The 26,489-nt window shown below is 44.1% G+C and overlaps 1 protein-coding gene across 2 annotated transcripts in view; it reads right to left on the bottom strand.

Annotated features, from left to right (window-relative positions):
- The window catches only part of ME3 (malic enzyme 3), a 127,855-nt gene that overhangs the window by 63,071 nt on the left and 38,295 nt on the right, over positions 1 to 26,489 (bottom strand). For both annotated transcript variants that reach the window (XM_075266215.1, XM_075266214.1), the window contains exons 3-5: positions 24,162 to 24,295; positions 22,517 to 22,666; positions 1,471 to 1,546 (exon numbers count right to left, since the gene is read on the bottom strand). In XM_075266215.1, the coding sequence (XP_075122316.1) occupies positions 1,471 to 1,546; positions 22,517 to 22,666; positions 24,162 to 24,295 (360 nt within the window). The remainder of the gene's footprint in view (positions 1 to 1,470; positions 1,547 to 22,516; positions 22,667 to 24,161; positions 24,296 to 26,489) is intronic.

Genomic DNA, 26,489 nt, shown 5'->3' with positions numbered 1-26,489 from the left:
ACTATAATACTACCTCCTATGTACAAGAATATAACTACTATAATACTACTCCTATGTACAAGAATATAACTACTATAATACTGCCCCCTATGTACAAGAATATAACTACTATAATACTACTCCTATGTATAAGAATATATCTACTATAATACTGCCCCCTATGTACAAGAATATAACTACTATAATACTGCTCCTATGTACAAGAATATAACTACTATAATACTGCCTCCTATGTACAAGAATATAACTACTATAATACTGCTCCTATGTACAATAATATAACTACTATAATACTACTATGTACAAGAATATAACTACTATAATACTACTCCTATGTACAAGAATATAACTACTATAATACTGCTCCTATGTACAAGAATATAACTACTATAATACTGCTCCTATGTACAAGAATATACCTACTATAATACTGCCCCTATGTACAAGAATATAGCTACTATAATACTACCCCTATGTACAAGAATATAACTACTATAATACTACCCCTATGTACAAGAATATAACTACTATAATACTACCCCTATGTACAAGAATATAACTACTATAATACTACCCCAATGTACAAGAATATAACTACTATAATACTACTCCTATGTACAAGAATATAACTACTATAATACTGCTCCTATGTACAAGAATATAACTACTATAATACTGCTCCTATGTACAAGAATATACCTACTATAATACTGCCCCTATGTACAAGAATATAGCTACTATAATACTGCTCCTATGTACAAGAATATAACTACTATAATACTGCTCCTATGTACAAGAATATAACTACTATAATACTACTCCTATGTACAAGAATATAACTACTATAATACTACTCCTATGTACAAGAATATAACTACTATAATACTGCTCCTATGTACAAGAATATACCTACTATAATACTGCCCCTATGTACAATAATATAACTACTATAATACTGCTCCTATGTACAAGAATATACCTACTATAATACTGCCCCTATGTACAATAATATAACTACTATAATACTGCTCCTATGTACAAGAATATAACTACTATAATACTACTCCTATGTACAAGAATATTACTACTATAATACTGCTCCTATGTACAAGAATATAACTACTATAATACTACTCCTATGTACAAGAATATAACTACTATAATACTGCTCCTATGTACAATAATATAACTACTATAATACTGCTCCTATGTACAAGAATATAACTACTATAATACTACTCCTATGTACAAGAATATAACTACTATAATACTGCTCCTATGTACAATAATATAACTACTATAATACTGCTCCTATGTACAAGAATATAACTACTATAATACTACCTCCTATGTACAAGAATATAACTACTATAATACTACTCCTATGTACAAGAATATAATTACTATGGAAGAATAAGGAAAAGCTGTCAGGCCTGGCCTAGTAATTACATATTATAGATTGTTCTGTACCTTTATATCTTCTTCAGGCCAGGAGTTCAGCATGTTTGCAATATGTCCTTTGTCGTGGATAGTTATGAACAAACCTCTGTAAGAGATAACGACGACACTATTTATGTGACTGTTTTTATCCATCAATACTGTAAAATGGTGATCAATACAAGAAAAATACAGTATATAAACGCCTTAAAAGAAGAACAAAATACAAACAGTTCATCTGAGTGGAATCAGATAAATGGAACTAGTTATACTTCTGCCATCACAAACATGTATGACAAAAGTGTGAGTCCCAAGCGCCCATTTTTGCAGTAATAAAGGGGTTGTACAATTATGGACACTTATCCACAGAAGAGGGAAAAAGCATCTGCGCTTGTGTGAGCGGCTCTCCACTCACTTCTATGGGGCTGCGGGCGACACAGGTCACACAAGCACACTGGCCCTCCATTCACAAGGACTTAGGAGCTCTTTTGGTCCTCCGTCCTCCTGATTACTGAAGTGCCCACCAATCAAGCCCTCACAGGGTATAAGTGTCCAAAACGGGACAACCAACCTTTAAACATGTGGACTTTGGCTTCAATTAAAGGGACTTATTATTAAAACTAAATTTTTTCTGCCTAACACGTAGGAATAGCCTTAAGAAAGGCTACTTCTCTCCTACCTTTAGATGTCTTTTCTGCACCGCTGGTCGGTATATAATCCAGTTTTCGCAGGTATGCAAATGACTTCTCTCGCAGCACTGAGGGCGTCCCCAATGCTGTGAGAGAACTCTCCAGTGCCGCCTCCATCTTCTTCAGGAACTGATCTTCTTTGTGTCTTCTTCCGGCAGTGGCGTCAAACTTCTAGGCATCGGGCAGCTGATGCACGTGCCTACCGGCCAGAAGAAGACGGCCGCTTACAATAAGCGGCCATTTTCTTGTGGCCGGCAGGCATGCGCAGTCGGCTTTGCCCTAGGCCTAGAAGTTTGAAGCTACCACCGGAAGAAGACGTGAAGAAGACCCGTTCCTGATGAAGATGGAGGCGGTGCTGGAGAGTTCTCTCACAGCATTGGGGACGCCGGCAGTGCTGCAAGAGAACTCATTTACATACCGACGAAAACCGGATTATATACCAAACGATGGCGCGGAGAAGACATCTAAAGGTAGGAGAAGAATAGCCTTTCTTAAGGCTATTCCTATGTGGTAGGCAAAAAAAAATTGAGTTTTAATGATAGGATCCCCTTAAAGAGGACCTTTCATGTCCTCAGGCACACGTGGTTTTATATACTGAATTTATCGCACTGTCAGCTTTTCTGTTATGTTCCCCGGGGCAAGAGCTATCAGTGCCATTACCGATATCTCTTCACTGTCAGAAGAACGTTCCCCCCCAGTACTAATCTATGGACTATTACTGTCTGCACTAAGGAAGCCCCCTCTGACAATACAGGGCTACAGACAATACTGTCAGGAGGGACGTTCCTCACAGCCCAGCTAGACTGTCAAGAAAGCCCTTCTGACAGTGAAGAGATATCAGTAACAGCACTGACAGTTCTTGCCCCGGGGCATATAACGGGAAAGCCCACAGTGTGCTGAATTCAGTGCACTGTAAGCTTTCTAGCGGTATATAAAACCGCATGTGCCCGAGGACATGAAAGGTCCCTGTACTAGTGATCAGTGGAGCCCTAGTAGTTGTACCCCATTGATTATAGATTTATGACCGATCCTGTGGCTAGGTGATATATTTTCATGCTGGATAGCCTCTTTATACACATAGAAAAATGCAACTCATCTTGCAAAAAACAAGTCTTTACCCTGCAAAGTCAAAGGAAAACTAAAAGTTATGACTATAAAAATGTGTTAATGACAAACAATGCTGCATCCTACAGAAGTTAAAGAGGTTGTTTGGGGAGTATTTATTCACTTACCTGGTACGGTGGAATGCTTTTGATGGACCTGAGGGTCGGGACATTTACTGGTGGTCATGTGATTGGTGGCAACATTCGGCTTCCCGGGTCACTCCGACCCTGATCTTACAGGTCATAAGCTACGAGGCCCGATTATACTAAAGCCAATCCCCATTGCACAGATAAGTAATTACCTATGAAATAGTTGGAGGAGTGGGCAGAGCGACCGAGGATGCTGCCTCTGATCATGCGTCCTAGGAGTTCTAACATCACTGGAACACCCAGGTCCATCAAAAGCATCCCAATGTTCAAGAAATATATGGCTGCTTTCATCCAAAAATTCCACACCTGCCCACAGGTTACATCTGGTATTACAGTCATGGCCAAAAGTTTTGAGAATGACACAAATCTTCTATTCTCACATGATCTGCTGCCCTCTGGTTTTTCTGTGTTTGTCAGATGTTTTTATCACATACAGAAATAGAATTGCAATCATATTATGAGTAATAAAAGCTTATAGTGACAGTTAGAATGAGTTAATGCAGCGTTGCAATATTTGCAGTGTTGACCCTTCTTCTTCAGGACCTCTGCAATTCTCCCTGGCATGCTCTCAATCAACTTCTGGACCAAATCCTGACTGATAGCCGTCCATTCTTGCACAATCAATGCTTGCATCTTGTCAGAATTTGTAGGTTTTTGTTTGTCCATCCGTCTCTTGATGATTGACCACAAGTTCTCAATGGGATTAAGATCTGGGGAGTTTCCAGGCCATGGACCCAAAATCTCTCTGTTTTGTTCCCTGAGCCATTTAGTTCTCACCTTTGCTTTATGGCAAGGTGCTCCATCATGCTGGAAAAGGCATTGTTGATCGCCAAACTGCTCTTGGACGGTTGGGAGAAGTTGATCTTGGAGGATATTCTGGTACCATTCTTTATTCATGGCTGTGTTTTTAGGTAAGACTGTGAGAGAGCCGATTCCCTTGGCTGAGAAGCCACCCCACACATGAATGGTTTCAGGATGCTTTACAGTTGGCATGAGACAAGACTGGAGGTAGCGCTCGCCTCGTCTTCTCCGAATAAGCTGTTTTCCAGATGTCCCAAACAATTGAAAAGGGGATTCATCAGAGAAAATGACTTTACCCCAGCCCTCAGCAGTCCACTCCCTGTACCTTTTGCAGAATATCAGTCTGTCCCTGATGCTTTTTCTGGAGAGAAGTGGCTTCTTTGCTGCCCTCCTTGAGACCAGGCCTTGCTCCAAGAGTCTCCGCCTCACAGTGTGTGCAGATGCACTCACACCTGCCTGCTGCCATTCCTGAGCAAGCTCTGCACTGCTGGTAGCCCGATCCCGCAGCTGAAACACTTTTAAGAGACGGTTCTGGTGCTTGCTGGTCTTGATGGGTGCCCTGGAGCCTTTTTGCCAACAATTGAAGTTCTTGATGATGCGATAGATTGTTGACTGAGGTGCAATCTTTCTAGCTGCGATACTCTTCCCTGTTAGGCCATGTTTGTGCAGTGCAATGATGACTGCACGTGTTTCTTTAGAGATAACCATGGTTAACAGAAGAGAAACAATGATGACAAGCACCAGCCTCCTTTTAAAGTGTCCAGTGGTGTCATTCTTACTTAATCATGACAGATTGATCTCCAGCCCTGTCCTCATCAACACCCACACCTGTGTTAATGGAGCAATCACTGAAACGATGTTAGCTGGTCCTTTTAAGGCAGGGCTGCAATGATGTTGAAATGTGTTTTGGGGGATAAAGTTCATTTTCTAGGCAAATATTGACTTTGCAAGTAATTGCTGTTAAGCTGATCACTCTTTATAACATTCTGGAGTATATGCAAATTGCCATTAGGGAAACTGAAGCAGTAGACTTTGTAAAAATTAATATTTGTATCAGTCTCAAAACTTTTGGCCATGACTGTAGATCTCAGCTCCTCTGAAGTGAATGCGGCTATAATGCAATACCATATTCAACCTGTGGGCAGGGGTGGCGCTGTATCCGGTAGTAGCTATGTTTTTCGCTTTTAATAACAAAAAAAATCCTCCATTATGTTACAATTCCAATACAATGCACCGAGGTATGAAAGGATTAGAAAGGATTATGGACACCAGATTTTCTCTCTTTATAATCTGGGTCTTATTTTAAACGTTTACGAAAATCCACCTAATCGAAACCCCCTCCTCTCCAATCTGCCGCACAGTGGATACGCAGATTTTCCGGTGGATACATGTAACCATTTGCTTGTTTCACGGATGACAATGGACGCCTCAGTGAGAACACATCAGACGCCGGCCCTTTAAAGACTTAAAGTACTTTTTTGGCACCAATGAAGACATTTTATAGGATCTCCATGAAAAGCCGGCAAGTTATACAAAGGCCCCCCCCGGAGGAGGGAGCGAGATGGGCTGGAGAGGAGGATGATGTTGCCTTCTCAGCAGACACTGCAGATCTGTGGTGGCGAGGCAGAAGAAAGCCATTATGTAATGGGAAGAGATCAGATATTTCATACAGAATCAAACGTTACTTCAGAGATGTTTAATTCCCACAATTCATATCACAGCTGAGACCGACCCAGCCAAAAATTAGGCCGCACAATTAAAGGGAGACAGAGGTCACAAAGTTCTGCCAGATTTCTCTTAGAAGCCGCGAAACTTCTCCGCAAGGAAATATCTCGGGAGATAAAACAGGCTCCAGCCGCTCCGAGACAGAACATGGTCGTCAGAGAAACGATTGGATTTAGAAAAATACATGTTCTTTTCCCCAGATTTTAAAGAATTAGTGTAAAAGATAAGATGCCGAGCATGGAAAGCTTGCACGGATGGGGAATTCTGAGTTAGGCTCTGTTCACATCATGTTAGAATCCATCGAACATTGGGCTAAAGTCTGTATAAGCCGTCTAATGATTTACACAGATTTAATGTGAATGAGCTCCGTGTAATGCTTAACCTCCCCTGTAGAGGCGCTGCAGATAAATCCCTTTCCGGTAACAGCTGATTTTAGGAACTGTCTGACTACCTAGTCTGGAGCTACCCTTATAACAGCAGTCTGAATGTGTAGTCTGGACCTCCCCTATGAGTCTGGATGTGTAGTCTGGACCTCCCCTATTATAGCAGTCTGGACCTCCCATTTAACAGCAGTCTGGATGTGTAGTCTGGACCTCCCCAATAGTATTAGTTTGGATGTGTAATCTGGACCTCCCCTATCATAGCAGTCTGGATGTGTAGTCTGGACCTCCCCTATTATAGCAGTCTGGACCTCCCCTTTAATAGCAGTCTGGAGGTGTGTAGTCTGGACCTCCCCTATTATAGTAGTCTGGATGTGTAGTCTGGACCTCCCCAATAGTATTAGTTTGGATGTGTAATCTGGACCTCCCCTATCATAGCAGTCTGGATGTGTAGTCTGGACCTCCCCTATTATAGCAGTCTGGACCTCCCCTTTAATAGCAGTCTGGAGGTGTGTAGTCTGGACCTCCCCTATTATAGTAGTCTGGATGTGTAGTCTGGACCTCCCCAATAGTATTAGTTTGGATGTGTAATCTGGACCTCCCCTATCATAGCAGTCTGGATGTGTAGTCTGGACCTCCCCTATTATAGCAGTCTGGACCTCCCCTTTAATAGCAGTCTGGAGGTGTGTAGTCTGGACCTCCCCTATTATAGTAGTCTGGATGTGTAGTCTGGACCTCCCCTATTATAGCAGTCTGGATGTGTAGTCTGGACCTCCCCTATTATAGTAGTCTGGACCTCCCCTATTATAGTAGTCTGGACCTCCCCTATTATAGTAGTCTGGACCTCCCCTATTATAGTAGTCTGGACCTCCCCTATTATAGTAGTCTGGACCTCCCCTATTATAGTAGTCTGGACCTCCCCTATTATTGTAGTCTGGAACTCCCCTATTATAGTAGTCTGGACCTCCCCTATTATAGTAGTCTGGACCTCCCCTATTATAGTAGTCTGGACCTCCCCTATTATAGTAGTCTGGACCTCCCCTGTTATTGTAGTCTGGACCTCCCCTGTTATTGTAGTCTGGACCTCCCCTATTATAGTAGTCTGGACCTCCCCTGTTATTGTAGTCTGGACCTCCCCTATTATAGTAGTCTGGACCTCCCCTATTATAGTAGTCTGGACCTCCCCTATTATAGTAGTCTGGACCTCCCCTATTATAGCAGTCTGGAGGTGTAGTCTGGACCTCCCACTTAGAAGACAAATGTGAGATGTCCCCTGTATCAGCAGTCTAGTAGTACAGTCTGGCCATCTCTTCTTAAGCGGTCTTGGGGAGGGGGTAATCAGGCAGTAATCAATAGTAACAGAGGCATAGGTTATACACCTATAAGGTCGTTTTGGGTTGGCCACTGTCATGGTGACATTGGATGCTTAGGGATGGTAGCAGTGGCTGGTATTTGTCCCCAATGCCCATACATGTATCTCCATAGGCCAAAAGGCCAAGGGGGTACACCCAATAATATGACAAAGACCTCCCTCACAGACAGGGGGCACTAGCTATAGGAAGGGTGGAGACAGACGGTAGAGAACGTAGGCCGGTGTCATTCAGGAAAACATAAAGCCATATCTTTCTTCTCTCTTCAACTTACCAATTTCTCACTTATCACTGTATGCCAAAAAAAAATAAAAAATACTAGGGTACTTTAGAAACCCCCCCGTGTGATTAAAGTAAGAACGTCACCCGTCATCCTGTCGAAAAAGTCTCTTGGTGGGACACGCTGGATGAAGCGACACAAAAAGATATAAAATCAATACAGCGAAAAAATTATTATCTTCAATTTTTTTTCATGTAAAAAAAGAAAAAAGTGAAAGTTTTAGAAAAGCAGAAAGAAAACCAATTTTCTGAATGATCGCACTCCGTCACAGCACGGACGCCAGCGACCGCGCAGTCAACACACAGAAATGTCTGCATTCAGTAGCAATTTCGATTCTTGTCACATGATAACTATCCTTTCATCTGCGACCACTGCGCTAGAGAGCCGCGAGAATCTTAAACATGTTTCCCCACAATGTTGAATTTATGATCACTGTGGGCCCAACCAATCTATAGAGTAGGGCCACCAGGTCTGGGCCTCCTCAACACACAACCTCTAGCCATTTTTATGGCGTTGATACTGTATAGAGTGGGGCCGTACATGCTTGACCATGGCTGAATTTTATTGGGTGTCCATTCGTGATCGTTGATCGTTTTTGGGTCTCCAGTCATACAAATTGTAGATGGTGGAGAACTGTAGATAAAGGAAAGGGAACCAAAGGCCAATCTCAATCAGATGAGGGCCCTATATAGTTAATGGGTAAGCGCTCCGGTCACCACACTCATGAGTTTAACAACACTCACATGCACTAGACAAAACCCATTTCTAAATTTTTCGGCAGCCATAAACGTAATACTAATCTGTCTCGGAAAGTTGACCATGAAAGGGATCCTATCATTAAAAGTAATTTTTTTTGTCCCTAACACGTAGGAATAGCCTTACGAAAGGCTATTCACCTCCTACCTTTAGATGTTGTCTCCACCCCGTCGTCCGGTATATAATCCGGTTTTCGTCGGTAGGCAAATGAGTTCTCTCACAGCACTGGGGGCGTCCCCAATGCTGCGAGAGAACTCTCCAGCGCCGCCTCCATCTTCTTCATGAACAGCCTCTTCATGTGTCTTCCGGCGCTGGGAATCAAACTTCTAGGCCTTGGGCCTATGGCAAGGCCAACTGTGCATGCCTGCCGGCCACAAGAAAATGGCCGCTTACAATACTTTGCAAGCGGACATTTTCTTGTGGCCTGGCGGGCATGCACAGTCAGCTTTGCCCTAGGCCTAGAAGTTTGAAGCCATCCCACAGAAGAAGATCCATTCCTGAAGAAGATGGAGGCGGCGCTGTAGAGTTCTCTCGCAGCATTGGGGACACCCCCAGTGCAGTTTGAGCGCTGGGGCTCGCCTCCAGTGCTGCGAGAGAACTCATTTGCATACCGACGAAAACCGGATTATATACTGAACGGCGGCCCGAAGAAGACATCTAAAGGTAGGAGACAAATGCCTTTCTTAAGGCTATTCCTACATGTTAGGGACAAAAAAATTGACTTTTAATGATAGGATCCCTTTAAATACATAGCTCTTCATACGTTTCTTAGAAGGCCTCCCTGAAAATACGATCCAGTGATCAGCTGGGGAACTTAGTAGCAAGTGTTTCCTTTCCCTGCAGCACCCCCACAGGAGAAAAAGAGTATTACATGGTGCCAACTGAACTCTAAGGGAGAGATTTGTGAAGACCGGTATTTTCAATGCCAGCTACATATCTCCTGCGCTGGTGGAGAATGTGCCCGATTTATAAAGGAAGTGCATGCCTTATCATAAATCAGGCACAACCTATGCTGGGCCGAAGCGAAGAGCTGGTGTAGATAGTTCATGGTAGTTTCCTGGTATAAATGATGATAAATCTGGCTGGGTCTGATGGCCCTGCCCCAGCACACGCTCATCAGAAGCAGACCAAAAACGCTAGCTGCAACAATTTTTGGCGCAACTGGTGTTCAAAAAGTTGCCAACCCAAGTTTTGGAGCTTTTTACACCACAAAAGTGGCATAAAATGTACAATAAATTTCCCCAAGGAGCCATGCATGCAATGGCTGTAGATATCGAATCCTCCAGAGATAGACAACGTCTTGCCAGCTGCTCTCCACTCTCGACAATTTATGGTTCTCCCCGAAACAAAAGAACCTAAACAGGTCAGACCAAGGGCAAACGGCCCCTGTTAGGTTCCCTAATCCGCACTGATTTATAGCACCTCCAAAAACCAGTCTCCTATAGAAATCTTGCACCATTTGGAAGTCAAATGAGAACAAATTGTGTCTGGACCAGCCAAGAAAACTTCAGGACAAGACTTTACGTCTCAAACGTATGGGAGAACCATTGCACAGGCTCCCATTAATAAGAGGAAAAAACATAATGGCCCCTTGGAAGAAGCATGTGAGATGTGTGAGACTGAACTCCTCTCAGACGTAAAGTTCATATAGGTTATACAGAAAGCAGGGTCCTTCAGCTAAAAATGACAATTCCGAGGGTCAATGGCAGTTCTCATACTTTTCTGGTTAGGAAATGTACAGTTGAAAGGCTCCGTCTTCCTTCAGGATCACAAAGGCCCTTTGTTGAATGTTAGCGTGTCGCTCTCTACATTCCCTTCTCTGATCTACTGCTGGAATAATATTTAAAGGAATTACTTTTACTCTAAACATCTTCGAGGGGGGTCAACGCGGGGATGAGAAATGCCATATACTTAATCATTAACCGATCACTTGGACTTCTTAGAACTTCAGTTCCTATGAAGGGTTTTAGGATATTATAAGCGGATACTAAAGCACAATTAATATATAAGGTCCACGTTTGGACACCATTTTGAATACCTAGTATTTGGTGTGGCATTCCTAGAAGGAGAACTGGTGTTCATGCATTCACATCAGGAGCTCCCCCTAGTGGTGGCGGAAGACGGATAGAATTTTATTGTGATTGCGATGTTGAGAATTTGGAACACCATGGCCAATGAATACAGTATACCACGTAGCGCAGGGGTGCTCACACTTTTTCAGCATGTGAGCTACTTCCTAAACTGACCAAGGCAAAAGATCTACTACACTTCTTGTGTGCGGGGCCGGGGCAGGCCTGTGGGTGGGGTGGGGCCGGGCTTGTGGGCGGGGTCAGCACGGAGCGTGAGAGCGGCAGACAGCGGCGTTCTGTGGCCACCCAGGGATCCCCGGTGTCTGCTTGCTCACAGCGCAGGCTGAGAGTTATCTCTGGACACTGGCAGGCTGGGGCCAGTGTCCGTAGATGACTCTCAGCCTGCGCTGTGAAGAAGCAGCACCCCAGCTCCCTCCATCCCTAAGAGCGGGGAGCGCGTCATCCCCCGGAGCTGCTGCTGCTGCCCAGCCTGCAAGTGTCCGGAGTGCTTGTTCACAGCGCAGGCTGAGTCAACTCTCAGCCTGCACTATGAACAAGGAGATACCGGGGATCCCTGGCTGCATCCCACGATCGACCCATACGTCCTTTGCGATCAGCCGGTAGATCGCGATCAACGTATTGGGCACCCCTGACGTAGGGGATTTGGCTTCTGGGCCCCCATCGATCATGCAAATACAGGAGCGCTGCTACGTAAAGAAAACTTAGAGGGGGAGCAGCAAACAGAACCAGAGCCCATTCATTCTCAAAATCAGGGAGTCCCAGAGGTTGGAATTTTTTTTATTGTCTTGAGATTTTGTGGTTTTTTTTGGCGGAATGCAAAAAAATTTATTTCGTCCTTGTTTTTTTTCTTCTTCCTCGTCCTATGAAGTAGCCACAAGGCTCAATTTAAATGCAAGTCATGATGCTAGTGTGTACATTGCTGTATACAGTCACCAAGCTCATACATGAGAAGAATACAAAGCCCAGTAATACTGGTTTTATATTCTTTTTTTTAAAATAATATTTTTTGAAGTTTTTTCTCCTGTCTTACACTGCACCATTCACCACTGACAGCCTTATTACATTCCCTCTGCAATAAGGCAGCCCGCTGTCAAACATCTTCATAAATGTGCCGGGAGATATCACGCAACGTGTAAGCCACCAACTGGCCGGCAGATGACAGAGTGCTACCGCTCACAGCATGACCGGGCCTAGGGTGGCTTGATTGATGGAGGAGTTGTGCCCTCCCCAACACAACGATGCGTAGAAAGGAAAAACATTATCTACGCTGGAGATCCCTTCTCTCTGTAAAAGTTACAATAAAAATATTCAAAAATTTGGCTAGGATACAAAAATTTGAGATTGTAATTTTTTTTTTATTTTTATTTAGCATCTGCATATTCTGTCACTCACTCCAGTTTCTATGACCCATGGGGCTCACAATTTGTTCTCAGACACTTCCTATGATGAGTTTTTGCCATGTACAGGCATATACATGTGATTGCATAAAGACTGCCTTGGATTTGCACTTTGGCCATACAGCGTCTGTGGCTGTGAATATGTCGATATGGCAAGGACAGTCTTAGATATGAAAATCAGGGTTAGGTGCAGGTTATGGTGTAGACCCAGGAAGAGTCTGGTGCCAAAACGGAGATATAAGTGGTGACACCAATGCACGGTTACACCAATGCACGGAGTCACCACATGGTGAGAAGTATCTGCTGGGAAAGGTAGTAAGGAGATAAAAGGGGTAGGTTTGCTACCAGTGAATGATCAGTGTAAGGTGCCCATTGATATAATATTGTTAGGCTCACGTCTGTTCCTCATGGGAGGATCAAGGCCTTCTGGAAGTCAGTGTACGTTTGGACATTGGGAGCCTTGCAGGATTGGTGGATGAAAGAAGCTTGTCTATTAAAGAGGACCTTTCATCACTTGGGGCACATGCGGTTTTATAAGCCGCTAAAAAGTCGACAATGCGCTGAATTCAGCACACTGTCGGCGTTCACGTTCTGTGCCCCGGGTAAAGCGCAAGCGGTCCCTGTACTGTAGCTCTTCACCGTGAGAAGGGCGTTCCTGACAGTCAGTCAGGAATGCCCTTCTTCACAGCAGTGCCTCTAGCGCTGTACAGTGTGAGGGGGAGGAACGCTTCCTCCCTCTCCTCACAGTACTTGTCCATAGACGAGTACTATCAGGAGAGGGAGGGGGCGTTCCTCACCACTCTCTCAGTACACTGCTATAGGCGCTGCTGTGTTCCTGACTGTCAGGAACGCGCTTCTGACAGTGAAGAGCTACGGAACCGGCACCGATAGCTCTTCACCCGGGACACAGAACGTGAAAGACGACAGTGTGCTGAATTCAGCGCACTGTCGGCTTTCTAGTGGTATACATAACCGCATGTGCCCCAAAGTGATGAAAGGTCCTCTTTAAAGGACATGATGCCTGAGAACATGTGAGGGTCATCCGGTACGTTGGGAGTGAACCTCAGAAGTGGAGCCATTTGGTGAAAACCCACCATTCAAGGAAGGAATTTTTTCCCCTGAAATGGGGCCATTGGTACCAGCCTCATGGTTTTTTTTTTTTGCCTTCCCCTGGATCAACACTGTAGGGGATTGTAGGGTTATAGGCTGGACTTGATGGACTGATGTCTTCATCCAACCTCATCTACTATGTAACTCCATGTTACAAATCTCTCAGAATGAAGCAGGTTGGGTCAGGCTCACCTAACCTTCCATGATCAGCCAATATGGAGCTACTGCATGTGAAGTGCGGCATTACATGGCATCCATTCCAATGAATTTCCTTGCCAGCTTCTCTGGCTCACTTGGGGTATCCAAATGTGTACGAACCTGTTTTCCGCTGACAATGACTGGAGCTGAACATCTCTAACACCAATAAATATTATCCCTTAATGAACGGCGCAGTTTTCCTGCATTGTCGGAGGTTTATTTAATGGAGGCCATAGCCGTGGGCGACACCGTGCGTAGACGCTTTATCTAGATGTGTTATTCTTTGGTGTGTCATCAGTACATTATCAGCGCAGGATAAACAGCGCAGCGCCGACAGACGACTTTATTAATCAGAGCGTGGACTTTTATGAAATCATAAAGATTTAAAGTGCCAGATCCACATGAAAACATAACGTAATCCCTCACAGAAGAACGGGATGTGCCAACACAACAACACATAGGAAACAGATGGCTTGTCAGGGAAATAACACAATATTTCTATAGGATTATTCATTTCAAAGAATGGATTGCAATGGTGTAACCCTCATGTGACTACTATAGGCGACGGGCCACTAATTAAAGGGGTGATCCAGAACTTCTTCTCAGAAGGGTCTCCGTACTATGAGCTGATCATACAGAACACCGCCATTTCAATTTGACTAAATTTAATAACGGGTTTCAGCGATACCAAATATTTTACTTTATTTTTTACTATGATTTTTACCTCCTTAAAGGGATTCTACCATTAAAAACGATTTTTTTGTGGATGAAACGTCGGAGTAGCCTTTAGAAAGGCTATTAGTCTCTTACCTTTAGATGGGATCTCCGCCGCGCCGTTCCTTAGAAATACCGTTTTTTACCGGTATGAAAATTAGTTCTCTGGCAGCGAGGGGGGCGGGCCCCAACGCTGAAAAAGCGATGGGGCGTCCCCACTGCTGCTCGAGAACACGATCCTGCGACGCCTCTATCTTCGGCTGGATCCTCCCCTTCTCTGTCGTCTTCCTCCTGCGTCACCTCCGACACCTGTGCAGTTGGCTCTGCCAGTGAGACACTAGTAGAGCCGACTGCGCATGCCGGCCGGCGGCCATTTTTTGGGAGGCCGCTCTTGCTCTTGTAGTTCAATGAAGGAGCGGCCTCCCAAAAATGGCCGCCGGCAGGCATTCGCACTCGGCTCTGCTGGTGTCTCACTGACAGAGCCAACTGCGCAGGCATCGGAGGTGACACAGAAGGAAGACAACAGAGAAGGGGAGGATCCAGCCGAAGATAGAGACGTCGCAGGATCATGTTCTCGAGCTGCAGTGGGGACGCCCTCATTGCATTTTCAGCGCTGGGGCCACCCCCATTGCTGCGAAAGAACTAATTTACATATCGTAAAAACAGTATTTCTAAGGAACAGCGTGGCAGAGATCACATCTAAAGGTAAGAGACGAATAGCCTTTCTAAAGGCTACTCCAACGTCTTATCCACAAAAAAAAAAAGAGGTTTTAATGGTAGAATCCCTTTAAAATAATATAATATTTAAAAGGGAACCCTCAGTATGATTTGAGACACTAAACTACCCACAGGTCCTTATGTTGGGGATGGATTTATTGTCCCTAACAGCCATGTTGCAAAACTATCCATGCCTCTGTAAATAAAATGTAAAAAATTAAATAAATAAAAAAAATTTAAATTTTTTAAATATATGACTACTGAAAGAGTTGCAATAGGTCTATTTGGGATATTAAAGCCCCGGTCCATAAGGATCTGTGGGTGGTTTAGAGTCCTAAATCGTCCTGACAGGTTCCATATATATACAGTACAGACCAAAAGTTTGGAGACACCTTCTCATTCAAAGAGTTTTCTGTATTTTCATGACTATGACAATTGTAGATTCACACTGAAGGCATCAAAACTATGAAGTAACACACGTGGAATTATATACTTAACAAAAAAGTGTGAACAACTGAAAATCTATCTTATATTCTCGGTTCTTCAAAGTAGCCACCTTTTGCTTTGATTACTTCTTTGCACCCTCTTGGCATTCTCTTGATGAGCTTCATGAGGTAGTCACCGGTAATGGTTTTCACTTCACAGGTGTGCCCGGTCAGCTTTAATAAGTGGGATTTCTTGCCTTATAAATGGGGTTGGGACCATCAGTTGTGTTGTGCAGAAGTCCGGTGGATACACAGCTGATAGTCCTACTGAATAGACTGTTAGAATTTGTATTATGGCAAGAAAAAAGCAGCTAAGTAAAGAAAAACGAGTGGCCATCATTACTTTAAGAAATGAAGGTCAGTCAGTCCGAAAAATTGGGAAAACTTTGAAAGTGTCCCCAAGTGCAGATGCAAAACCATCAAGAGCTACAAAGAAACTGGCTGATATGAGGATCGCCCCAGGAAAGGAAGACCAAGAGTCACCTCTGCTGCGGAGGATAAGTTCATCCGAGTCACCAGCCTCAGAAATCGCAGGTTACCAGCAGCTCAGATTAGAGATCAGGTCAATGCCACACAGAGTTCTAGCAGCAGACACATCTCTACAACAACTGCTAAGAGGAGACTTTGTGCAGCAGCCGGCCTTCATGGTAAAATAGCTGCTAGAAAACCACTGCTAAGGACAAGCAACAAGCAGAAGAGACCACAAGGAATGGACATTAGACCAGTGGAAATCTGTGCTTTGGTCTGATGAGTCCAAATTTGAGATCTTTGGTTCCAACCACCGTGTCTTTGTGCGACGCAGAAAAGGTGAATGGATGGAGTCTACATGCCTGGTTCCCACCGTGAAGCATGGAGGAGGAGGTGTGATGGTGTGGGGGGGGGCCAAGCTGGTGACACTGTTGGGGATTTATACTGAACCAGCATGGCTACCACAGCATCTTGCAGCAGCATGCTATTCCATCCGGTTTGCGTTTAGTTGGACCATCATTTATTTTTCAACAGGACAATTACACCTCCAGGCTGTGTAAGGGCTTATGTGACCAAGAAGGAGAGTGATGGGGCGCTACTGATGGGGTGCTACGCCAGATGACCTGGCCTCCACAGTCACCAGACCTTAAACCTATTGAGATGGTTTGGGGTGAGCTGGACCGCAGAGTGAAGGCAAAAGGGACAACAAGTGCAAGCATCTCTGGGAACTCCTTCAAGACCGTTGGAAGACCATTTCAGGTGACTACCTCTTGAAGCTCATCAAGAGAATGCCAAAGCAGTAATCAAAGCAAAAGGTGGCTACTTTGAAGAACCGAGAATATAAAACAGATTTTCAGTTGTTTCACACTTTTTGCTAAGTATATAATCCCACATGTGTTACTTCATAGTTTTGATGCCTTCAGTGTGAATTTACAATTGTCATAGTCATGAAAATACAGAAAACTCTTTGAATGAGGTGTGTCCAAACTTTTGGTCTGTACTGTATATATTTTTTTGGCCATCTAGTGCTCTACGACACAGTTATTATATTATACGGACAGATCTATTGGGTTTTGAAAAGTCACTAGCCATCAAATTAACCCATTGGCAGAGGAGTAGCTAAAGGGGAAAGAGGTAGCAATTACTACTGGGCTCTGGAGCCTCAGGGGCCCCAAAATATCCCACCAGTATTATAGCACGTTAGTGAGTGTCCATTTATCCATTTGGCATAGACGCCAGGGAGTTTCAAGTTACACTATTACCCATTGGTGTGTCTCTAGGGTGTCAATAAGAACAATTGACGAAACTATGGATACTATGGCTCCAACAGTACACAGTAGATCACTACATCATGGAGCAAGACTAGACACATGCTCATCATGTAGATTTTCGTTATGGATTTAGAGTCAGCCATGCAAACCAAAAATTGGGATTTCCTTAAGAAGAAATTATACCACCGGTCTAGCCTCCAGCTGGGACATGTGAGAAGATGGATCCTGTCCTGAAGCCAAGCAACCTCCAATGTAAGACAAATTACAAATCAACTTTTTTGCTGCCAATGCCAGGTGGCCGGCTATGGCTGCAGACAGTGTTCTATAGAGAAGGAATGAGGTGCACATAAAGTGAGAAGGACGGGGCTGCAGGAGAGGACGTCACACTTCAAGAAGGGCTTTGATTCTTCCCCATACACAAAGATTAATTTGAGAGGAAATATAGGAAGTGCTAGGGAGCAATAATCTCTGCCAAGTAGAACGGGAGCAGCATCCGCAGTCAGGACCTCATTAGTCACAAACAGTCTGAAGAACATCAGAGAGACGTTCAGCGCTCGGGAAATAATCCTCTGCTGCGTCTACTCACTGCACACAGAGCTGCATTACCATACAGGACTGTACCGGAGATCGGGCCTACAGCCATGTGCACTACTAAGCCCTGGTCACAAGGGGGAGACTGGGCACAGGGAATAGTCCCTCCCAATGGACAAGGAACGGGAAATTTGTACTGAATCCTGGGGCACAATTGGAAGGAATTTTGAATAAGAATTATTTTTATTTTTTTAATTCAAATTTCATGTTTTTATTGTATGACTTATGTTGTATGTCAAGACGACCACCTCTGTCCATATCCCTATTAGAGCATTGGGTGCCATAAAGAGGGCCATCAAATAGAAATGTTCTACGTAGTATATTGATGGACATTCTCCTAAATGACCACCATGCAACAACACTTTTTTGACCTTCAGAATCTCAGCAATTTATTGTGGCCTAGGCCACAGGGTGCGCTCAGAAACATTCCTTCCACCAATAGGGTAAGTTCAGATGGGGTTTTTTTGGACCAGAACCTGAAGCGGAGGCCTCAGGTTCCGATCCAAAAGACGGGTAGCCACGACTGAAAGCACGTGCACTGCAACGGCATCCAGCCGCGCACTCCGCTCCGGATTAGGCCCAACGAATGGGCCTAGTCTGGAGGAGGGAGTGTCTTTAGGCCGAATCGTGAGGCGAAACGGCCTGAAGAATGAGCATCTCGCTTCTTTTTCCGGGAGCCGGCTTGAAAACTCCTGAGCGGCTCCCATTGATTTCAATGGGAGCCGTCTTTTTGGTCAGGCAACTACGGTCTCAAAATCCTGACCAAAAATTTCCGTGTGAACTTACCCATACTCTACCTACACCAGCCCGATCTGGTGACTCCTAATATGTAGAGTTCATCAGTTCATGTAGCCAAATTCTGACCCTCCTATCAGCATGGTACCAGAGAAATCTGTATCCATCTGACTATGCCGTAGGTCTCCAATTTATGCCCACTGGATTCTTGTTTTTCAGTTTTCGTACACCGTAATGGCATCTTGATCCGAATTTCCCATGCGGCACAGTAGGATACCATAAAGGGTGACTATCTTGTGACCTTATCTGAACTCACTTTATTGAGCTGAACACAAGATCAAGAAGAACAACTCCTTAGGAAGTCCAGGCCCATCACCATTTCCTTTCCGTCCTAGAAGGACATAACATATCACGCCTTTACATTTATGACTCTTCGAGAAGTCTTGGCCCAGAGCCCGACGATTGAATTCAGATAAGAGACTCTAAGGAGAAGACGTGGTGGACTTCATCTGAACTTCATCATCAAGTTCAACCAAAATAATTACAAAAAAAAACAACTTTGCAATGTGGGAGTCCAGGATGAAGAGTGTAATAAGGAGAAGGAAATTACCTTGGGTGGGATTCTGTGTTTCCTTGGAGACCATAAAAACACTACACTTTCCCTTAACTTTTGACACTATCATGAAACATACAATAGAAATCCCATCGGGGCATTTCCTGAAAAGCAAATTCTTCATAGACATCTGTAGAAGGTTTTGTGGAATTTTCCATTCCAAAAAAAAAAATAAAAAAAATCACAATCAATTATATCGCTATATAGTCCATACTTTGCATGTAGTCCACAAGCCGTCATAAAGTCCAAGGACAGTCTAGAAGCACAGACATCCCAGTGATACTGGTATCCAATGCATGGCTTCAATCCTTGAACATATTATGAGGGCACCCAAAGTATGACTTGCAAAGAGTCCATCTTCAGGGCACCTTCACGGGTTCTTGTTTCTGACCATGGTTTCAGCAGGGATCCACATTACTATGCAAACTTGCAGTGCGCCACGGCCTCTCAACTCTCCCGCAAGCCACAGTTCCATTGATCTGGCCACAGTTTCTTGCTCCCCACTGTGGAAGTGTTTGGTTGAATTGACAACCATCATATAGGTAGCCCATTTTCTAGGCCTCGGGCAGAGCCAATTGTACATGCCCGAGCCACAAGAAAATGGTGTAAGCAGCCATTTTCTTGTGGCCCGGGCATGCGCAGTCAGCTCTGCCCAAGGCCTAGAAAATTGAAAACCCAGGATGGAAGAAGACACAGGGAGGGGGTGTTCCTGAAGAAGATGGAGGCGGCACTGGAGAGTTCTCTCGCAGCATTGGGGATGCCCCCAGTGCTGTTTGAGCGCTGTGGACCACCCCCAGTGCTGTGAGAGAACTCATTTGCATACCGAAGAAAACTCGGATTTCTACCGAACGGCGGCGCGAAAAAGACATCTAAAGGTAGGAGAAGAATAGCCTTTCTTAAGGCTATTCCTACGTGTTATCGAGAAAAAAGGGTATCCAATGATAGGATCCCCTTATTTTTTTTTTCCTGACTCTGACCTCAGCCTTGTTCTAGGATTACACGTGTATCTCGTCCTTCAGAGTGTTGCTTAGTTGCTGTGGTTCCACTCGCAGACTTCTTTCCTAACTCCTTTCCAAGTGTTAACTGCTATTCTAGGTGATGACCCCTAGCTACCGACCAGACTTTGGTAACTATTGTGATGCTACAATCTGTTTGTGAAAATCCATACCTCCTTGTCAGGGTTAAGGATAGAGAATGGGGAATTCCTTAGACCTCGCACCCCAGCCTAGCCACCACCAAACTGATTGCTTCTTACACCAGGTTCGCACCTGTATCAGCAATTCCATTCTTCTGGTCCATCGCACTTCCAGAAGAATGAAAAAAACGCATTCATTCTATGACTGAAATAAACGGAACTGGAGGGACCCTATTGACTATAATTGGGTCAATCAGAAGCAAGTCCTTTTTGACTGAAATCACCAAATGAAAAAGCGAGGCTTGTGGGCCCACTGACTCTCTAGGGCCCCAGGCCACCATAAACACATGGAGTACTTTCAACTATATCTATGTCTAAAGGATACCGATACAGTTGCAATATGTGGTAGAGCAGGAAGCTGTTGGCTTTCTGCTCTACCACTCTTTGCTGCAAGCCTCTTCTGGTCTACTGGCATACAAGACTCCATGACCCCATACAAGATGACTGCACCCAGGACGGCACAATGACACATTGCGCCTCCTTGGCTGGACACAGACGTCCTGTTTGTGCTCATGGCATCTTGTAAACAAAAAGGAGAGATGGCGGCGTCAAAGGGGATGCTAGAGGGCATTATGAATATAAGGAGGGAGATCATTTATATATATGGTCTTTAGGAAGACTTTTTTTCCTACACCACAGTCTCTTACCGATCAGGTCTTCCAACATATAGTCACGCGAATCCCTGCCTAAAGCTTGCCAGTATACCTCCAAACACATGATGTATCCACCTTCATTGTATACTGCCGTTTTCTTCCCTTCCATTTCTTTACACTGAAGCTATACCTTCTCAGACTGGCTCCTGTAGGAAAACACAAGCTCACCCCGGAATACTGAAATTATGTTTTTTACAGTACGGAAAGATTGGTTATGAACTACAAGCACCTCCACCAACAGTGAGAAGAACATGTTAGCCATCACTATAAGGCCAACTTCTCATGGATGGATTCGGTCTGGGAGATGCGGAACAGATCTCAGCCATATATTCCTAGTCTATATGATACTAGGAGTACCAGCTTTTAATGACAACAGGGGAATATCAAATCTGAGGTACGTTCACCTGTAACACACCTAATGTAGTGTATTTAATAATGTGCACCAAATGTCCCACTGATAATCTGTATGGTGGAGAGACCGGACAGCGGCTTAGAATGCAGATGAATTCACATCGCCATACAATTAGAGAACGAAGACTGGACCTTCCCGTATCAAAACATTTCTGCAATGAGGATCATAATATCACCAATCACATGAAAATTTTGGTTTTAATAGGGAATTTTAAATCAAAGAAAGAGCGACGGATTTAAGAGTATAAACTTATGACCCTGCTTCAAACACTGGAGAGGGGGCTAAATCTGTCACATGGTTTTATGGCATCTTACAGAAATCACTGACCTGAGACCCTGAGAACTGATAAGAACCTGGAATTGTTTACATTGTTTCTACCAATTACTAATGACCCTCTTCCCCCCTTCCCCCTAGAATTCTATCCCTATGTGTCCTTTTGAACATAAATATGCATCCTTCAGAAATGGTTTTTAAATTTACTTGAGGAAGGAGCCTAGAGTTCCGCGTGCCGGCTGCTTCCATTCATTTCTATGGGAGCGTACTGTGAGCGTGCTGTTCGGAACGGCTGTTCCGAACAGTGTTCGCTCATCTCTAGTTGTAATCTGTCATCATTATTAGTTAGCCATTGAAAAGGTATCACCTACTGAAGACTATCAAGTTTTTTGTTTTTTTTATATTTCTTAATACGATTACAGTAAAGGACAGTAAAGCTACAGGGAAGAAGGAACTTCTAGAACCAAAGTAGATGATACCAGGAGTGCGGGTCTAGTGTGTCCGGTCTGATGTGAAGCCAACCTTATACTGCGTGAAGCACATTTGTGATTGGCTTGAAGCGCCACCCTAGATAACCTTGCTTGGCGAGAGTTACAGGTCATAGGTCACGTGTATAAGATTACACCGTCATAATAGATTGCAACAGACGCTCTATATATAAACTCTATAACATATCGAGATGTTTTCCATAGCTCTTTATCTTGGCCCCGTGCCTGTATACACTGTCAGACCTATCATGGGCATTCATTCTCCAGCCTCCTGCGTGGAATGTAAACTATGTCGGTTAAATATTCTCACCTGCATATTCTTGCAGGTGTCCGCAGCCCCTGAATACTGGAACAGTGGGTGCACTGTCTGTATTGTACGTATGGGTTGGATAGGAATCAATAAAAGATGACTCACCGTGGTCTCCGGAAAGCCAGGCCGTACTGCTGACATGCCAGGCCCACAGTGGGGGTGTAAACGATGGGCATGAAGCGCTCGATGTCTGAAGTCAGCACACGATAGAACAGCTTCTCATTCCTGTCTTGTAAGGTCATCAGGATGATATATCTGAAGGGTAAAAGAAAGGATAATCAGGAAAAAAAAACACCTTAGATAGACATGATATGATTCGGAGAAGGTATCTGACTACCCCTCTGGGGTCAAGACGTATGGCTGTTTTTTAAGAGAACATCCTCATTGCCTTCACGTAGGCCAGTGGTCTACATCCTATGGCTACAACTTCTAGCAAGGAGTTGTAGTTTAACCAAAGTTGACACCATTACGCCAGATCGGGACGATGTCAAAGGACCATAGCCGTAGGAGTAAGATTTGCCCTACTGCTCCCTTCTCCTGTTTTAAAGGGATACTATCATTGGATACCTTTTTTTTCTGACTAACACGTCGGATTAGCCTTAAGAAAGGCTATTCTTCTCCTACTTTTAAATGTCTTCTCTGCGCCGCCATTCGGTAGAAATTCAGGTTTTCTTTGGTATGCAAATGAGTTCTCTTGCAGCACTGAGGGTGGTCCCCAGCGCTCAAACAGCACTGGGGGCGGCGCCAAAGCTCTGAGAGAACTCTCCAGTGACGCCTCCATCTTCTTCTGGAACGCCTCTCCTTGTGTCTTCTTCCATCCTGGGTTTCGATCTTCTAGGCCAACTGCACATGCCCGGGCCACAAGAAAATGGCCGCTTACTCAGTAAGTTGGTGAAAAGGGCCATTTTCTTGTGGCCCGGACATGCGCAGTCGGCTCTGCCTGAGACTTAGAAGTTTGAAACTCAGGACGAAAGAAGACACAGGGAGAGGGCGTTCCAGAAGAAGATAGAGGCGGCGCTGGAGAATTCTCTCGCAGCATTGGGGACGCCTCCAGTGCTGTTTGAGCGCTGAGGACCGCCCCCAGTGCTGCAAGAGAACTCATTTGCATACCAAAGAAAACCTGAATTTCTACTGAACGGCGGCGCAGAGAAGACATCTAAAGGTAGGAGAAGAATAGACTTTCTTAAGGCTATTCCTACGTGTTAGGGAGAAAAAAAAAAGGGTATCCAATGATAGGATCCCTTTAAGGAGTTGGTTGTAATGGAGTCAATGGTTTTTTTCTTCCCTCTCCTGTGATTCTGGAACTTGTGGACAAGCCCTTCTAAGACAGTGGTAGACAGTGGTATGGTCCACCAAAGAGTACAACCTTAATTTGGCCTGTTTCCTGCTGCTACCCACTAAGTTACCTCTGGCCCTGCCCTGTTGCCAACGGTCTGGTTATAAATGTTGGTTCTACCGATTGTTTTCTCCTGTACAGTTTGGTAATCTTTCATGTCAAGTCACAGCTGGTGGTCGGTGGAATCAGAAAATATCGGGAATCCAGAAGTTGGTATTCCGCTTCATAATGGTTGAAAGCCATGCAAATTTTGGTTGCGTGAATATATCTAGCAAATCTATGACCAAACCCAATGCACCAAAAATTACTTGTGACTGTGACATATCTGGTTATTCGCGTCAAGGGTCACAGGTCGACAGAAGTGATGACGCCCCCTGAAAATGCAGAGATACTGGATGGAAATAAGTAACGTACTTGTCTAGATCGCTGGACTTGGTTTCATAACTTTTCAGGACTCTCAGCACTTGAACATCTTGACTCAAGAAACATGGAGGGAGAAGGCCGTGGATACCAAGCTGGAGCCTTTCTTCAAGTGTAAAGGCCATTCCCTGAAAATGGGGAGAAATAAAAGGAATCATTAATAAAGGTCTATGTAAGATTAGAGACATTGTATGGGGGGAAGGGGGGGGTATGTGTTATGACGATTTACAAGGTCTGGACTGTCCGTGTTGTCTCTCATGAGGTGCCGTATAGATATGAAACATATAGCATGTTGTATAAGCTGTTCTGTGGCTAGCTGTACAAAAACAGCCTGCAGCAGGAGCCTCCCCCCTTTCCCTTGTCTGCAACAGGACACAAAGATTACTAATAGGATTGTCCAGCTCATTTTCCTCAGGAGAGATCATCAATAAGAGATAAGTGGGGGTCTGACATCCAAGACCTCCAATGATCAGTTGCTTGAAGTGGCCGTGGCGCTCGATCTCTGCTTGTATTGCTCGCCGCCTGTTTTATAGTGGCCATGCAATGTAATTACAACCTTGTTTCAATCACTTCTATGAGGCTGTACCTACATTGCACTGTGATACAAAAGGGTTACCATGCTTGCACAACCATTGCAGCCCTTTCAGACAGCTGATCTGCAGGGGTCCTAGTTGTCGGATCTCAAATGAACTTTTGTTGATGTCCAATCTTGAGGATAGACCATCAATACAAATGAGCAGGACAAACCCTTTAAAAAAAGAGGACCTTTCACCAATTCCAACTCATTGCGTCCTTTAATAGTCGCCCCTCCACTGATTCCGGTGCAGTTGGAATTTTTTCTCTAGCCCCCACCATTCCTGAGCAATCATTTCTGTGGTTATGAGCTGCAATACCAGACACAGCCTATGACCACAGTGGCGCTGTTTTTACAAAATGGAATCAGAACCATTTCTTTTAACCCCATACAACAAATGATAAACCACGTCACTGACTCTACTGTAATAGGCACATTTAATATGACTGTTATAGCTCCATTACCAGTCGCTCGGGTCTAGAAGCTCACACTGCGCAGTCATTATAAATCCCCCTATTCTATGTGTAGGTGCATGTTATATTAATGGGGGAAAAATGAGGCCGAGCTGCAAATTAACCACCGTGAAAATGTAGGGAGGCTCTTAAGATCTTACAGCCATATCTACTAATACCTTGCTTATAATACAACATCCATTAGGTGTAATGTCACAAGCAACGCATCTAGCGGCACAAGTGAATGTAGAGGGAAAATTGCAGAAGGTGGGAAGGAGTTTTTATCCAGAAACATTCTCTGATATCCCCTCTAGTAATAACCGCTAATAATACTCATCACCTGCTCAACACCGCCAAATAGACTTTACGTGGAATTTTTTGTCCCCTCCCCTACATGGTCCAAAAACATGTATTTCATAATACGGGATGTAATGTATGTACACAGTGACTGCACCAGCAGAATAGTGAGTGCAGCTCTGGAGTATAATACAGGATAAGTAATGTAATGTATGTACACAGTGATTGTACCAGCAGAATAGTGAGTGCAGCTCTGGAGTATAATACAGGATAAGTAATGTAATGTATGTACACAGTGACTGTACCAGCAGAATAGTGAGTGCAGCTCTGGAGTATAATACAGGATAAGTAATGTAATGTATGTACACAGTGATTGTACCAGCAGAATAGTGAGTGCAGCTCTGGAGTATAATACAGGATAAGTAATGTAATGTATGTACACAGTGATTGTACCAGCAGAATAGTGAGCGCAGCTCTGGAGTATAATACAGGATAAGTAATGTAATGTATGTACACAGTGACTGCACCAGCAGAATAGTGAGTGCAGCTCTGGAGTATAATACAGGATAAGTAATGTAATGTATGTACACAGTGATTGTACCAGCAGAATAGTGAGTGCAGCTCTGGAGTATAATACAGGATAAGTAATGTAATGTATGTACACAGTGACTGTACCAGCAGAATAGTGAGCGCAGCTCTGGAGTATAATACAGGATCAGTAATGTAATATATGTACACAGTGACTGTACCAGCAGAATAGTGAGCGCAGCTCTGGAGTATAATACAGGATAAGTAATGTAATGTATGTACACAGTGATTGTACCAGCAGAATAGTGAGCGCAGCTCTGGAGTATAATACAGGATAAGTAATGTAATGTATGTACACAGTGACTGTACCAGCAGAATAGTGAGCGCAGCTCTGGAGTATAATACAGGATCAGTAATGTAATATATTTACACAGTGACTGTACCAGCAGAATAGTGAGCGCAGCTCTGGAG

This window comes from Leptodactylus fuscus, chromosome 2 (genome assembly GCF_031893055.1).
Source record: "Leptodactylus fuscus isolate aLepFus1 chromosome 2, aLepFus1.hap2, whole genome shotgun sequence".
NCBI classification, from domain to species: domain Eukaryota; kingdom Metazoa; phylum Chordata; class Amphibia; order Anura; family Leptodactylidae; genus Leptodactylus; species Leptodactylus fuscus.
Note: the sequence above shows the minus strand (reverse complement) of the source record. Positions and strands in the feature narration are given on the sequence as shown.